This window comes from Podarcis erhardii (assembly GCF_964252035.2).
Source record: "Podarcis erhardii genome assembly, chromosome: 5".
Taxonomy (NCBI): Eukaryota; Metazoa; Chordata; class Lepidosauria; order Squamata; family Lacertidae; genus Podarcis; species Podarcis erhardii.
The window spans coordinates 15996341-16011878 of NC_138509.1; the positions used below are offsets into that span (position 1 = coordinate 15996341).

General features: G+C 43.1%; 2 protein-coding genes and 1 long non-coding RNA gene across 4 annotated transcripts in view; 1 reads left to right on the forward strand and 2 right to left on the reverse strand.

Annotated features, from left to right (window-relative positions):
• The window catches only part of LOC309343155, a 115477-nt gene extending 110319 nt beyond the window's left edge, over positions 1-5158 (forward strand). Inside the window, exons 4-6 of the long non-coding RNA XR_014157117.1 lie at positions 375-622; positions 3980-4140; positions 4951-5158. This is a non-coding gene — a long non-coding RNA (uncharacterized lncRNA). The remainder of the gene's footprint in view (positions 1-374; positions 623-3979; positions 4141-4950) is intronic.
• Positions 303-5908, reverse strand: LOC309343139 (dual specificity protein phosphatase 13A-like). 2 transcript variants are annotated; one of them, XM_081864448.1, is made up of 4 exons: positions 5326-5465; positions 3066-3163; positions 2627-2844; positions 303-529 (listed from the first exon to the last, which is right to left on the reverse strand). In XM_081864448.1, exons 2-4 carry the CDS (start codon positions 3119-3121, stop codon positions 342-344), a joined length of 462 nt encoding a protein of 153 aa, XP_081720574.1. In that variant the 5' UTR covers positions 3122-3163; positions 5326-5465; the 3' UTR covers positions 303-341. The 2 variants fall into 2 exon arrangements, with proteins under 2 accessions (XP_081720574.1, XP_081720573.1); XM_081864447.1 differs by lacking the exon at positions 3066-3163 and having other exon boundaries at positions 5326-5908.
• Positions 5909-7013: 1105 nt separating this feature from the next.
• Positions 7014-13701, reverse strand: LOC309343138 (dual specificity protein phosphatase 13A-like). Its single transcript, XM_081864446.1, has 3 exons — positions 13278-13701; positions 11197-11414; positions 7014-8690 (listed from the first exon to the last, which is right to left on the reverse strand). The coding sequence occupies exons 1-3, from the start codon at positions 13436-13438 to the stop codon at positions 8503-8505; spliced, it is 567 nt and encodes a 188-aa protein (XP_081720572.1). The 5' UTR covers positions 13439-13701; the 3' UTR covers positions 7014-8502.
• Between the last annotated feature and the right edge of the window lie 1837 nt (positions 13702-15538).

Genomic DNA, 15538 nt, shown 5'->3' on the forward strand with positions numbered 1-15538 from the left:
AACTGGAACTCTTGCTTCCAGATTTTCAGCATTTGAGAACCAAGGCGTTTGAGTACAAAGGCGTTTGAGAACCAAGGTACCACTGTAGTTCAATCCCATGCTAATGTAGGAAATCCATTGCTGCAGGATTCCTGATAAGTGGCGATCCAGTTGCTTTTGGTGGGTGTTGGGGGCTCAGCTTGCCTCATGGGTGGACCCTGCTAACACCCCTCAAAATACCCATCGTTTCTGAGAGCATGGCTACTATTAGAAAAATACTACAATGAACACATTTTAATGAAAACATTCCAGGACAGGGAGGCTTGAAAATAACTTGCGTTCCGGGGTGCTTGCTTAGTGCTTTATTTGCTGAGCTGAAGGTCCAAATTTCTCAGTTGCTTCAGGAACCCTCGGTTGGGGAAAATCCACCGACGTTCTTTCACTGCCTGAATGGCTTTAAGCAAAGAGAAGCGATGGTAGATCATGAGGTATGCCAGCACCAACGAAGACGACCGGCTTATCCCCACTGCGCAGTGCACGAAGATTTTGCCTGAAAATGAAGTAAACCACTTTTTTTTTATCATCTTAAAAGATGGCATTTTTAAACTACAGAGAAGACAGAATTCAACCATTTCTGAAACAGGTACGTTTAACTTTCTGCAGTTACATTAATACTGGATAAATTTAGTCCCCAATTCTGATATTATCTTCATTTATGCCTAAATGTGGGGCCCTACAGTACATCATTTGTGTAATGTTAATGGAAATCTTCTTGGGCTTACTTCACAGTTTAGCTAAAATCAATGTTTGGCACAAATTAATGATTGTTCAGATTTTCAGTATATACGTGTGTGTGTGTAGTGATCTTTTTATTTAAAAATGTTTAGGGGGACTCTCATTTTGACTCAAGAAAATCACCATTTTATAGTTCAAATTGGGAAAAATAAATACAGTAAATGGACAAAAGTACAGTGGTGCCTCGCAAGACGAAAAGAATACGTTCCGCGAGTCTCTTCGTCTAGCGGTTTTTTCGTCTTGCGAAGCAAGCCCATTAGCGGCTTAGCGGATTAGCGCTATTAGCGGATAAGCGGATAAGCGGCTTAGCAGCTTAGAAAAAGGGGGGGGGGCGAAGGGAAAAAAAGTCGGAAAAACTCGCAAGACGTTTTCATCTTGCGAAGCAAGCCCATAGGGAAATTCGTCATGCAAAGCACCTCCAAAACGGAAAACCCTTTCGTCTAGCAGGTTTTTCGTCTTGCGAGGCATTTGTCTTGTGGGGCACCACTGTACAAAGAACATGCATTACTCATATTGAAATACTGCCCCTCAATGAGGCCAAACTTTCATCAGTAAAACACCACACATCCACAATCCACACTGCTTCACACATTAAATGCTCGCTTCCATCTGAGACTCAGGAAACACCGGGAAAGGAAATTTAGTTGCCATCGGGGGCAGCAACAGAACTGACGATTCACCATGTTAGAGAAGCAACCAAAATTTTTAGTTTCTTCTCCCGTTAGATTCACAAAATATTTAGGGGTATGTTTACCCCTGCATCCCTCCAGAATAAAGCACTGTATGTATGTATTTGTGTGTGCGCACGTTTAACAGTTTTCTTTGTTGGATTCTGATGAATTTTCAGTGCTGGGATAAACTGCAGTTTCAAAATGTACTTAGGACAAGATCGAAAGAACAGTGAATCTAGTTGTTTTTGGCAACAGGGGTTCTTATATTGTTTTTTCTCAAGCAGTGATAAAAACCTCACAGCTCTTTTGCCACCTGAGCATAAAAGAACAGTAAACAGTAAAGTTAAATGACCCCTGGACAGTTAAGTCCAGTCAAAGGCGACTATGGGGTTGCGGCACTCATCTCGCTTTCAGGCCGAGGGAGCTAGCGTTTGTCCAAAGACAGATTTCTAGGTCATGTGGCCAGCATGACTAAACCGCTTCTGGCACAACAGGACACCATGATGGAAACCAGAGCGCACAGAAACGCCATTTACCTTCCTGCTGCAGCGGTACCTATTTATCTACTTGCACTGGTGTGCTTTCAATCTGCTAGATTGGCAGGAGCTGGGAAAGAGCAATGGGAGCTCACTCCATCGCACAGATTAGAACTGCCGACCTTCTGATTGGTGAGTCCAGGAGGCTCTGTGGTTTAGACCACAGTGCCACCCATGTCCAGAAAAAAGAACAGTGACAAAGAACAGAAGATTTAAACATGGTTTCCAATGTGTCATGGCAAAGTGATATCAAGGTGATCAGGATTTCCAGTGTTGATATATCATGTGAGAGGAGGGTAGATAATGACACACAGGCATTGGAGACACCTGGAACCTCAATACGTTATGGCTATGTACAAATAATAAGGAAATGGGAACCAGATGAGCAGATGGAAGCAGGAGGTAGGCAGAGAATTTAAGAAGCAAAGAATCTCTGCCTGGAAACAAAGAGAAGGTCGGGGAAGAGGCAAAGGGCAAAAGCTACTCAGTGATCCCCGCAGGGCGGCTATCAAGTAAACCCAAAAGCAATGAGAGAGCTGAAAATCTTCCCCTAATCTCCAGCTCGCCAAAAGAAATGGCAGTGAAGTGCCAAATTGCCAGCACAGCACAACATATGAACATTTGTGACACATGTTGCTTCTCTACCTCCTGGTGTGTTCAAGGCTTTGTGTATGAATTCTGCCGCGGGGTAAAAATATGGAGTCATATCAAAATCAGGAAGGTCAAAGGCTGGTACACCATAGTATTCGATCGTTGTGCCATAAAACTCGTGGGATCCTTGGCAAAATATTTTGCCGTGTGCAGCATTTAAAACATGGCTGATGCCCATTTTCCACAAACCAAATCTGTTGTGGGCCATAACTCTGGAGAGAGAAAAATGAAACAGAAAGTGAGAGACAGACTTAACAGGTAGGAGAAGAATCCTGTTTTGCTTTCAGGCTTCTCCCTCTGATTTGTGGCTCAGATCCACTTATGGTATGGAGAAAATCTCCCACGTTAAGGAACAGAAAATTAAATTATGATGTAATGAATGAACACTCTTGAATAAGCCAATGGTCCATCTGGTCCAACATGCTTTTCTCACATTGGCCACTTAGATGTCTCTGGGAAGCACAAAGCAGGATCTGAGCTCAACTTCATTCTCCCCTCTATGGTTTCCAGCAACTGGTATTCAGAATTATACTGGGATGGCAGAACATAGCCATTAGGGTTAGCAGCCATTGATAGACTTGTCCGCCATGAATTTGCCCAATTAGCTTTTAAAGCCATCCAAGGGTGCGGCTATCACTGCTATTTGTGGGAGCAGATCCCATAATTTAACGTCTTATTATGTGAAGAAGTACTTTGTCCTGAATCTTCCATCATCTGGCATCCTTGGATGTCCCTGAATTTTAGGGTTAGGCACTAAATCTATTAAGCGCATCAATGGACTTGGGAGCCAGTGTGGTCTAGTGGTTAGGGGGTCAGGCCTAGGACCTGAGAGACCAGAGTTCAAATCCCCACTTAGCCATGTAGCCCACTGGGTGACTTTGGCCATTCGCCAATTCTCAACCTTAACCTGCCCCACTGGGTTATTGGGAGGATAAAATGGGGAGTGGGAAGAATCGTGTAGGCCATCTTGAGCCCCTTGGAAGAGAAGCAGAGTATAAATGAAATATTTAAATAAGACCCTAGTACAGAATCCCCTGAGCCACTTTCCTTGGAGACTAGCCCAAATAACCCTCAGGGTACCACTGCCCTCGCCACCAAGGGCCTCCTATTCCCCAAGACCTGATCACAACAACGGACAATGCACCCAGCCAGAAAATAGAAGCGAGATGGCGGCATGCTAGATTCCAGGCTGCAGGACAGTCCCTTTAAATTGCTATGGTCCTTGGGAAGTGGGTGGAGCCAGGAGGAGGTAGGCAGGTCCATGGACTAAAAAAAGACCAATGAATCCGTTGGAATACCTGGTTTGCTCCCAGTTATCTCTCCATGTCTTTTGCCCTTGTTTGCCAGTTCATGGTTCCTAACCTGGGACAGAAACACTGTCATCCCTGCCTGGATACCATCAGCCTGAAAATGCTTGCTGGGCTTGCTTCCTCCCAAAACATCTGTGGGCTCAGCCTCGCCAGAACTGGACAGATCTATAAAGACATGGCTTTATGCTGGAGTTAAAGGTAAAGGTAAAGGTAAAGGTAAAGGTAAAGGGACCCCTGACCATTAGGTCCAGTCGTGACCGACTCTGGGGTTGTGGCGCTCATCTCGCTTTATTGGCTGAGGGAGCCGGTGTACAGCTTCCGGGTCATGTGGCCAGCATGACTAAGCCGCTTCTGACGAACCAGAGCAGCGCATGGAAATGCTGTTTACCTTCCCGCTGGAGCAGTGGCGTAGCGTGGGGGGTGCAGGGGGGGCCGGCCACACCGGGTGCAACATCTGGGGGTTAGGGTTAGGAGTAGGGTTAGGGGGCACAAATCCACGGGTTAGGGGGCGCAAATTACTTGCCTTGCCCCGGGTGCTGACAACCCACGCTATGCCACTGCGCTGGAGCGGTACCTATTTATCTACTTGCACTTTGATGTGCTTTCGAACTGCTAGGTTGGCAGGAGCAGGGACCAAGCAACGGGAGCTCACCCCGTCGCGGGGATTCGAACTACCGACCTTCTGATCGGCAAGTCCTAGGCTCTGTGGTTTAACCCACAGCGCCAACAGAGCGAGACAATTGAAATGACCCAAAGAGCCAAGGAAAGGCAATGAGAAGCTACAAGGGAGGACCAGGTCTCTCTGAAGCAGTGCTTTTTTTTTCTTTAAAATAATTTTTAGGGGTACTCTCATTTTCCTACTCATATTGAAATACTGCCCCTCAATGAGGCCAAACTCAGATTCACAAAATGTTTAGGGGTATGCATCCCCCTGCATCCCCCCAGGAAAAAAGCACTGCTCTAAAGGGTATGGTAGCTATGCCGTTGGAACTCTTTAGCCTCTTTTAGCCTTCAGCTATGTGTCTTCGCAACTTGTGGGGGCTAGAAATGGCTTTTTGGAAGAAAAAGTGAGATGATATATTCAAGAATCCAACATTTTGTTCCAGATTCTGTGTGGCATTCTGAATGCACAAAATAAGAACTGCTTCAGGCTCCTTAACAATTAATTGCAAGACTGTGTTGCAAAAACCAGATAACATGTTAAGGTGCAATTTCCTCCAGTCATGTGAGGTACAGTCATGCATAACAAGGTACTGGACTCAACCAGATCACAGAATGACGCATTCCTTAGAAGGAGCATTGACTTGGCAGCAGTAGTTACGTTGGGGGAGCTCTTGAGGACTGCCCCAAAAATGCTGAGCCGTTCCACGGACGTATACTTACAGATCTCCTAAGAAAAGGTTAGGCCATACTTCATCAGCATGGTTACAGGAAGGCCTCCCAGTATTCAGGAGCTGTTCTAGATCTTTAAGAGTGGGGGTCTCAGCTGTGGATGTTCCAGAACATTCAGGGTCTTTGGAGAGTGAGACACACTCTTCAGCCATCCTTATTAAACTAGCAACTGTTCCCTCTGAAACCTGAGAAAGTGGTCCAGGCTTGCTTGTTTAATGCGCTCTCTCAGGCTGTGTGCTTGTCATTTTGAATTTATTGGACAGGTGCTGGGCAGTAGCAAAGCATGCAACGTGTTAAATCAAAGCTTGGAAAGGAGGTGCCATTTTTGCACACCCTGAAGGCAAACAGGCATTCAGCAATGGCCACTGTCGCACACACAGGCGCATGATTTCTGCCAGAGATGATATCTGCCAGAGATGATATCTCCAGTCTTGGGAAACAAAAGACGGGCTTATTGAAGCCTTAATGACACGATGGGCAATAGATATAGGACACAATATAGATTTTAACCTCTGGGGGAAATTCTGGAAAAGCGACTTTTAAGTTTACAGCATGTTATTCTTCAGAGGAGAACTACTTGAAAATGATTTGTATAAGACTGAATCAGATAAGTGCTGGAGATGGAAAGAAGTGGAGAGAACGTTCTTTCATATGGGGTGGACTTATAAAAGGGTAAAAGAATACACTGGTACCTGGGGTTACATATGCTTCAGGTTACATACGCTTCAGGTTACAGACTCCACTAACCCAGAAATAGTGCTTCAGGTTAAGAACTTTGCTTCAGGATGGGAACAGAAATTGTGCTCTGACGGCGCAGCGGCAGCAGGAGGCTCCATTAGCTAAAGTGGTGCTTCAGGTTAAGAACAGTTTCAGGTTAAGTACGGACCTCCGGAACGAATTAAGTACTTAACCCGAGGTACCACTGTATTTGGAAATGATCCATAATGAATTGGGGGGAAATGTTCAGAAGTACTTTCCCAAAAAACCAGAGTCCATTTTGTTGGGGATAATGTAGACTGAAATTCCCAGTTGTCAAAAAGGTTATTTATGTATGCTGATGCTACAGCCCGCATTTTGTTAGCCCCAAAATGGAAAACGAGTGAGGTCCCAACCAAAGAAGAATGGCAACTTAAGTTGACAGAATATGCACAACTTGCAGACTTAACATATAGAATAAGAGAACAAGAAGAACATACATTTAAAGAAGATTGGTAAACGTTTATTGAATATATGGGGAATAATTGCATTAAGCTGAAAACGCTGGCAGCATTGAGATAAATTCAACAGTGTAAATAAGTTTTGATGGATGCAATAATGGAATACTGATTGATATATTTTTTGTAAAATACAGTGGTACCTCGGGTTAAGAACTTAATTTGTTCTGGAGGTCCGTTCTTAACATGAAACTGTTCTTAACCTGAGGCTGCCACCACACGATTTCTGTTCTCATCCTGAAGCAAAGTTCTTAACCCAAGGTAGTATTTCTGGGTTAGTGGAGTCTGTAACCTGAAGCATCTGTAACCTGAAGCATCTGTAACCCAAGGTACCACTGTATGCAGGGATTTATGATATGTAAAATGAACCATGGAAAGAGAAGAAGGGAAGTCATTGATATCTTAAGGATGTAAAATATATATATGAATGATATCTCCAGTCTCATGCATTCTCTTGCACAGGAACTCTAATTGCCTCTAAATCAAGCACTCTTAATTCAGACATTATTGCCATGGATTGGACAGGCATTTTGGGGGGGTTTTTTCTCTGGACCCTTGGCTGCCAAGCTGAGCAACACAAGGATCATGGATTAGGAAGAAAGCCCAAGGTGCAATGAGTTTTATATGTCTTATGCACAAAGACAAACCTGTTAATCACAAAAAGTAAAGTCTGATTCCAGATTGTAGAGCTAAGTCTTGACATATGGACCAGGAGATTCTGAAAGACATGGTAATGGCGAGGCAGAACAGTAAGTGGATTATGATGCTTCCGAAGATCACTTCTTCTCCTAGCCGGCTTACGGATTTTGAGCAACACAAGCAGCAAAACTGTTATTTATTAAGGGTTCTACACTCCTGCTGTGCTTGCCGATATTATTTTGCTCATCATTGAATCCACCTGAGCCGACAATTTAAAACGCTGATGCACTATTTCATATTGTAGAGCAGGTTGGGGGAACTTGATTTCAGAAGAGAGCAAGATTTCAACAAGGTCCAAATGTGTGGTTGACACTTGGAAACATTCAAGGTTAAGTTGCAGAAAAGCAAAATGTTTTAAGAGCATTTGCTGTTTTTGTGTGTTTTTTTATAAAAATAGCTCAGTACAGCAACACTTTCAATACAAATGTCTCCCTCAGATACTGTACATTTCTTTATTTTTAAATCAATGAATTTGTGGCTTCAGCACAATGGCTGATCAAGTTGTAGAACCAAGGATTTAATGTCACAAACTCTGAAATAAAAGGGGTAATAACCCATTTCCATGCTGCCTAAATATGAGACAGCTCGTACAGGTCTATCAATAACTCTAAGCCACGAAGGCTTAGTGGAATCCCCACAGATCAAGTTTACTTCTGAAGACTAGTTGTTGGATTCTGCAAGTGGGAGAAGGCTGTTCCCTTCAGGGCCCAGTTCTGTACTTCCCAGAAGCATTAGGCTGACCACTGTTCAAAACAGTCTTAGACTTAGATCCACTGATGGGTGCATTTGAAGGTAAGCTCCCAGCGCCAGTCAGCTGATTGGACTACTGCAATGCACTCTACATGGGGCTACCTTTGAAGGTGACCCAGAAACTACAATTAATCCAGAATGTGGCAGGTAGACTGGTAACTGGGAGCGGATGCCGAGACCATTTAATACCAGTCCTGAAAGACCTACATTGTCTCCCACCAACCCCATAGTCGCCTTTGACTGGACATAACCGTCCAGAGGTCCTTTACCTCTCTCTCTCTCTGCGCATATTTTTATTTCATCATACCATAGAAAATCTGATAATTTTTTTAAAAAAACTAAGAACGAAGCCGAAAGGAGAGAGCACAGACTGATATTTCGATGATGATAGAAAAAGACAACAAAGAACACACTTTAATGAAAACATTCCATGACATTGAGGCTTGAAAATAACCTGCTTTCCTGATCATCAGGCATTTGTTTCCTTGCTTTCTTGCTTAGTGCTTTATTTGTTTAGCTGAAGGTCCAAATTTCTCAGTTGCTTCAGAAACCCTTGGTTGGGGAAAATCCACCGATGTTCTTTCACTGCCTGAATGGCTTTAACCAAAGAGAAGCGATGGTAAATCATGAGGTATGCCAGCACCAACGAAGACGACCTGCTTATCCCCACTGCGCAGTGCACGAAGATTTTAGCTGCAAATGAAGAAAATATGTTGTTGTTTTTTAAAGCATCTTTAAAGGTGACGTTTTAAACTACCAAAGGAAGAGAATTCAAATGTTTCCTAAATACAGTGGTACCTCAGGTTAAGTACTTAATTCGTTCTGGAGGTCCGTTCTTAACTTGAAACTGTTCTTAACCTGAAGCACCACTTTAACTAATGGGGCCTCCCGCTGCCGCCGCGCCGCTAGAGCATGATTTCTGTTCTCATCCTGAAGCAAAGTTCTTAACCTGAAGCACTATTTCTGGGTTAGCAGAGTCTGTAACCTGAAGCATATGTAACCTGAAGTGTATGTAACCTGAGGTACCACTGTAATTACTTTTAACAATTGTTGCCTCTAATCCCAACAGCTATGGTAATACTGAATAAGTTTAGTCTCCAATTGGGGAGCTTATTCTCATTTATACCTAAATTGTGGGGCTCTACACAGCTTGTGTGAAGTTTTGGTTAACTGAGATCTGCTTGGGCTTAATCCACACTCACGAAACAAACACACAAGGTAAAACACAGGTGAATTCCTTCAAAATATGGTTTTGTTTGGTGGTGTCTATAAACAGGCAAAACCTCTTTCTTTTTTCTTTCTCTTTTATTGCACAATGTAAATTGTGTTTTATACCCCATTTATAATTTTATCATTGTACCCATTTCCTTCGCTCCCTGATTTGTTATGTTTCTTTTCACTTTATTATCAAAAGCTCCTTGTGTCAAACTTTTATTAGCCTGTTTGTTTGTTTTCTCTGTGTGTATTGTTTGTTTTTCTTGTTCAATATTTTTTTTATTAAAAAACTCCAAAACTGGCATGGGGCAAAGGTTCCAATCATTACCCCACTTACCTGGGCATAACCAGCATTGAGTTCACTTACTTACGACTGGGTAAAATTGGTTAGGCCCAGGCCGCCTCCTTCCCAGCACTGTAGCCATAATCTCATTTGGGAGTCCTATGAGCTGAGAGAATCAATTGGATAGTACTGTTGCAACTGATGAAATGAAGAAACAGGAGAGGGATGCTATCTGTTGCAGCTGAGTAAGAACTGCCAAAGTCAGGCACAAATACATTGAGTTTGAATCCTGTCAAGACAGAAGTACTGTTTTGGGGGGATGGGGCGGGTGGGTGTGGGGGACTCCCTGGTCTTGAATGGGGTAACTGTGCCCCTGAAGGACCAGGTGCACAGCTTGGGAGTCATTTTGGACTCACAGCTGTCCATGGAGGTGCAGGTCAATTCTGTGTCCAGGGCAGCTGTCTACCAGCTCCATCTGGTACGCAAACTGAGACCCTACCTGCCTGCAGACTGTCTCTCTAGAGTGGTGCATGCTCTGGTTATCTCCCACTTGGATTACTGCAATGTGCTCTACGTGGGACTACCTTTGAAGGTGACTCAGAAACTACAACTAATGCAGAATGCGGCAGCTAGACTGGTGACTGGGAGTGGCTGCTGGGACGACATAACACCAGTTCTGAAAGGCATACATTGTCTCCCAGTACATTTCTAAGCACAATTCAAAGTGTTGGTGCTGACGGTTAAAGCCCTAAATGGCCTCGGCCCAGTTTACCTGAATGAGCATCTCTACTCCGATCGTTCAGCCCAGACACTGAGGTCCAGTTCCGAGGGCCTTCTGGTGGTTCCCTCACTGAGAGAAGCAAAGTTATAGGGAATCAGGCAGAGGGCCTTCTTGGTAGCGGCACCTGCCCTGTGGAATGCCCTCCCATCAGATGTCAAGGAAATAAACAACTATCTGACTTTTAGAAGACATCTGAAGGCAGCCCTCTTTAGGGAAGTTTTTAATGTCTGATGTTTTATTGTATTTTTAATATTTTGTTGGAAGTCACCCAGAGTGGCTGGGGAAACCCAGCCAGATGGGCGGGGTATAAATATTATTATTGTTATTATTATTGTATTCTATTTATTGCTCTAGGAGAGATAAACATGACCTTAAGTATCTGCTATTTAAGTCCATGAGATTATAAAGTACAAACCCAACAGCAACACCAGAGCTGCCAATCCTTCCCTAATTTCCAGCTCGCTAGAAAGAAATAGCAGTGAAGTACCAAATTGCCGGGACGCAGGTGGCGCTGTGGGTTAAAGCCTCAGCGCCTAGGACTTGCCGATCGAAAGGTCGGCGGTTCGAATCCCTGCGGCGGGGTGCGCTCCCACTGCTCGGTCCCAGCGCCTGCCAACCTAGCAGTTCGAAAGCACCTCCGGGTGCAAGTAGATAAATAGGGACCGCTTACCAGCGGGAAGGTAAACGGCGTTTCCGTGTGCGGCTCTGGCTCGCCAGAGCAGCGATGTCACGCTGGCCACGTGACCCGGAAGTGTCTCCAGACAGCGCTGGCCCCTGGCCTCTTGAGTGAGATGGGCGCACAACCCCAGAGTCTGTCAAGACTGGCCCGTACGGGCAGGGGTACCTTTACCTTTACCTTACCAAATTGCCAACACAACACAACATAATATTAACATTTGTGATGAATGTTGCTTCTCTACCTCCTGGTGTGGTCAAGGCTTTGTGTATAAATTCTGCCGCGGGGTAAAAATATGGAGTCATATCAAAATCAGGAAGGTCATCGGCCGGTACACCATAGTATTCAATCGTTGTGCCGTAAAAATCATGGGATTCGTGGCAAAATATTTTGCCATGTGCAGCATTTAAAACATGGCTAATGCCCATTTTCCATAAACCAAATCTGCTGTGCGCCGTAACACTGAAGAAAAGACAAAACCGAAAGTGAGAGGCAGACAGATACAAGAAGAGTCCTGTTTTCCTTTCAGAGAGCCAGTGTGGTGTAGTGGTTAAGTGTGGTAGACTTGTAATCTGGGGAACCGGGTTCGCGTCTCTGCTCCTCCACATGCAGCTGCTGGGTGACCTTGGGCCAGTCACACTTCTCTGAAGTCTCTCAGCCCCACTCACCTCACAGAGTGTTTCTTGTGGGGGAGGAAGGGAAAGGAGAATGTTAGCCGCTTTGAGACTCCTTCGGGTAGTGATAAAGCAGGATATCAAATCCAAACTCCTCCTCCTTTCCCCTCTAACTTGTGGTCTGGGTCCTCTCACATTCTATGAAGAAAATAGCCCACATTAAGGAACAAAGATTTCAGTAAGATTTAATGAATGAATATTCAGAACATAAGAAGAGCCTGCTGGAATAAGCCTTTGGCCCATCTAGTCCAACATGCTGTTCTCACAATGGCCTCTTCGATGTCTATGGGAAGCATGAAGCAGGATCTGAGCTCAACTTCATTCTCCCCTCCTGTGGTTTCCAGCAATTGGTATTCAGAATCATGCTTTCTCAGACTGATGGCACAACACAGTAGCCATTGATAGCCTTCTCCTCCATGAATTTGTCTGATCATCTTCTAAAGCCATTTGAGTTGGATGCCTTCACTACCTCTATTAGCGCAGATTCCAAAATTTAACTTTGTACTGTGTGGCAAAGGGCTTTATTTTGCCTGTATTCGATATTTGAACATTCAGCTTTGTTGGAAACCCCCATGTTGTGGTGTTAGGAACTGCATCTTTTTTTTCAGATTAAAATTTTACAGTCCAACATACAACATAAAAACAAGATTCCAAGGAATCTCTTGGACATCCGCCCTCTGCTTTGTAGGCCCTGTTATTAATCATTTCCTCCTGCATCTTTTATGATAGTCCAAATTTGTTTACCTCTCCATTGTGTCCAAAATTCACCATTAAACTACAAGTGATATTCCAATCCTATGTTAGGCACTGAATCATGGCACATCCATGGACTTGGAAGCAACTGTGGTGTCAGGTTTAGGGTTCCGGTAGCCTCACCGGAAATGTGACAGATAATTGGTTACTGGGAATGAATAAACAAGTCTAGATGTCAAAACAAAACAAATTCCTTCCAGTAGCACCTTAAAGACCAACTAAGTCAGTTCTTGGTATGAGCTTTCGTGTGCATGCACACTTCTTCAGATACACATTTGTTTTGTTTTGACTATGGCAGACCAACACGGCTACCTATCTGTAACAAGTCTAGATGTGTGTTTACACTGGAATCAGAGCTAGACAATTAAAGCAACCGAAACAGTCAGGCAAAGGTAATGAGAAGTCACAAGGGAGGACTAGGTCACTCTGAAGGGGACAGAAGCCACACTGACTGAACTCTTTCGCCTTTTTCATATACCAACTGCATGGCCTTCAGCCATGTGTCACCGCAACTGTGAGGGCTAGAAACTGCTTTTTTTAAAAAAAGGAATAGGTGGTGGGAAGAAAGGTGATGCACTGAAGAATCCAACATTTTGTTCCAGATTCTGTGTGGCATTCTGAATGCACATGAAATAAAATACATAAATTGCTTATGGCTGCGTAACAATTAATTGCAAGACTGTCTTCTCAAAGAAGCAATCCTACCACCGGTTATGTGTCAGAATGCCCCATTGGTTTAAATGAGGTACAGTCATGCATAACAAGGTTCCGGACCCAACCAGATCACAGAATGACACATTCCTTGGAAGGAGCATTGACTTGGCTGCAGTAGTTGCATTGGAGGAGCTCTTAAGCACTGCCAAAAAAATGCTGAGCTGTTCCACAGAGATATACTTACTGGTCTCCTAAGAAAAGGTTAGGCCATACTTCATCAACATGGTTACAGGAAGACCTCCCAGTATTCAGGAGCTGTTCTAGATCTTTAAGAGTGGGGGTCTCAGCTGTGGATGTTCCAGAACACTCAGGGTCTTTGGAGAGGGAGACACACTCTTCAGCCATCCTTATTAAACTAGCAACTGTTCCCTCTGAAACCTGAGAAAGTGGTCCAGGCTTGCTTGTTTAATGTGCTCTCTCAGGCTGTGTGCTTGTCATTTTGAATTTATTGGACAGGTGCTGGGCAGTAGCAAAGCATGCAACGTGTTAAATCAAAGCTTGGAAAGGAGGTGCCATTTTTGCACACCCTGAAGGCAAACAGGCATTCAGCAATGGTCATTGTAACTGAAAGGCAAAGTCTGCTGAACAGAAGAGGAAATACACAGGAGCATGATTTCTGCCAGAGATCTCTCCAGTCTCATGCGTTCTCTTGCACAGGAGCTATTAATTCCCTCTCAAGCAAGCACTCTTCATTCAGACATTATTGCCATGTACTGGAGAGGCATTCTTATTTTTAGGGTTTTTTCTCTGGACCCCTGGCTGCCAAGTTGAGCAGCAGCATGAGAAAAGATGTTGCAAGTCTTAGGTGGGCTTTACAGAGGATAATATGGAGCTTTTCTTTTTGCAAAGGGCGATATCCAGAAGAAGAAGGGGAGGAGGAGGAGTAGTAGGAGGAGGAAGGAATATGCAGAACCTAAGAAGAGCTTGCTGGAATAAGCCAGGGGCCCATCTAGTCCAACACCCTGTCCTGAGATTGTTATTTTTTTGATAATAATTTTTATTAGTTTTCAATTATATTCCACTAATAGCCTCATTATAACAATACCAACTTATAATAAAATTACTAAAACCAATCATTCAAATACTAAATTATATCATTTAGGTGGCCACCCACATGCGAGAATTGATGGTTGATTTTATTTTCTGCGTTCCAAAATCTTACTAATTTCCATTACATTCTGGTCATCATCATAATACCCTTAAACAACAACTGCAATAGTAATAACTTCTGTTTGTGTTGACACATTAAATGATTTATAGAACTACAAGTGAGGCATTCAAACTATATCCTCGTTCTTCCTGTGTGGGGCAATTAATTCTGTTCGAGGTGTTTCTTCCTGTCCTTGTAAAATGTCATCTCTACCTTTTCCTGGTCGTTGCTGTTCTCCATCATGCCATGGGCATCCCGTGCTGAGATTTAATGCTGAAATCTTCAGAAATATGCATTGCACCACACAAATTATGACAGCTAGGAAGTGGAATGAGCAACAGAATATAAAATGGAAGAATGGGATAAAGAGGTGCAGGATATACAGTAGCTATTAATGATAAATTAACTTGTGCCATTAAGGTAAGCTGGGGAATATGCAGGAGAAATGATTTCAAGGAGATCTGGAAGGTGTTTGTAGAATTTGAATTCCGTTAAAACGGAAAGGGGGTAAAACCGTCGCAAGAGGTGTTGAAATTTTGGGAGGCTGGATAGTTACAATGGAACGGTCTCGGGGGCAGGGTGCACATTTTTATTCTCAATTATTTATGATTATTACTTTGTCAAAACAAAATAATAATAATAAAAAGAAAACAAATAAAAAAGGGGCAAGCAGAATATAAAATGGAAGAATGTATAAAGAGGTGTGGGATATAGCTATTAATGATAAATTGACATGCAACACTGGAAAAGGTACTATGATACATATATGGTGGAATTGTTTAAACATCAAACAATTTTGGGAAACAATATGTAACGAAATGAAAAAAAATGTTTAGATATTCATTTAGGAAAACACCAGAAGGTTTTCTATTGGGAATAGTACCAGGAAGTCTAAAGGAAGAAGACGAGACATTATATTTGTACGCAACAGTAGCCGCAAGGCTATTGATTGCGAAAAATTGGAAAAGTGGTATTATACCAACAAAAATAGAGTGGCTTGCCAAATTATATCCAAAACAATGGGAGAAATTGGAAGGATCTCAAAAGAGAAGATAGACAGGGACTGGAAGGTGTTTGAAAGATACTTGCAAAACCATATATATATATATATATATTAATATTTTTTATTAAGGATTTTCTTGTACTTGCAAAACCATACTGAAAAATCAGAACTCCTAGTAGAATAAGCAAGTTCCGTTTTAAATACTGAAATACTAAATAAGATGGATAACAATGTGTAATAGAAAAAGAAGCATGAAATTAGGTTAAAGGTGTGTGAAAGAAAGTAATAGAAG

Excerpts from the sequence above, each read along its gene's own strand:
- LOC309343138 (XM_081864446.1), bottom strand. The coding sequence starts at position 13,438 with ATGGCTGAAGAGTGTGTCTCCCTCTCCAAAGACCCTGAGTGTTCTGGA. Across the intron at positions 11,415-13,277 it reads AACCTTTTCTTAGGAGACCA|TGTTACGGCGCACAGCAGAT; the intron begins GTAAGTATATCT and ends TCTTTTCTTCAG. Across the intron at positions 8,691-11,196 it reads AGCCTTGACCACACCAGGAG|CTAAAATCTTCGTGCACTGC; the intron begins GTAGAGAAGCAA and ends CTTCATTTGCAG.
- LOC309343139 (XM_081864447.1), bottom strand. The coding sequence starts at position 5,486 with ATGGCTGAAGAGTGTGTCTCACTCTCCAAAGACCCTGAATGTTCTGGA. Across the intron at positions 2,845-5,325 it reads AACCTTTTCTTAGGAGATCT|AGTTATGGCCCACAACAGAT; the intron begins GTAAGTATACGT and ends TTCTCTCTCCAG. Across the intron at positions 530-2,626 it reads AGCCTTGAACACACCAGGAG|GCAAAATCTTCGTGCACTGC; the intron begins GTAGAGAAGCAA and ends CTTCATTTTCAG.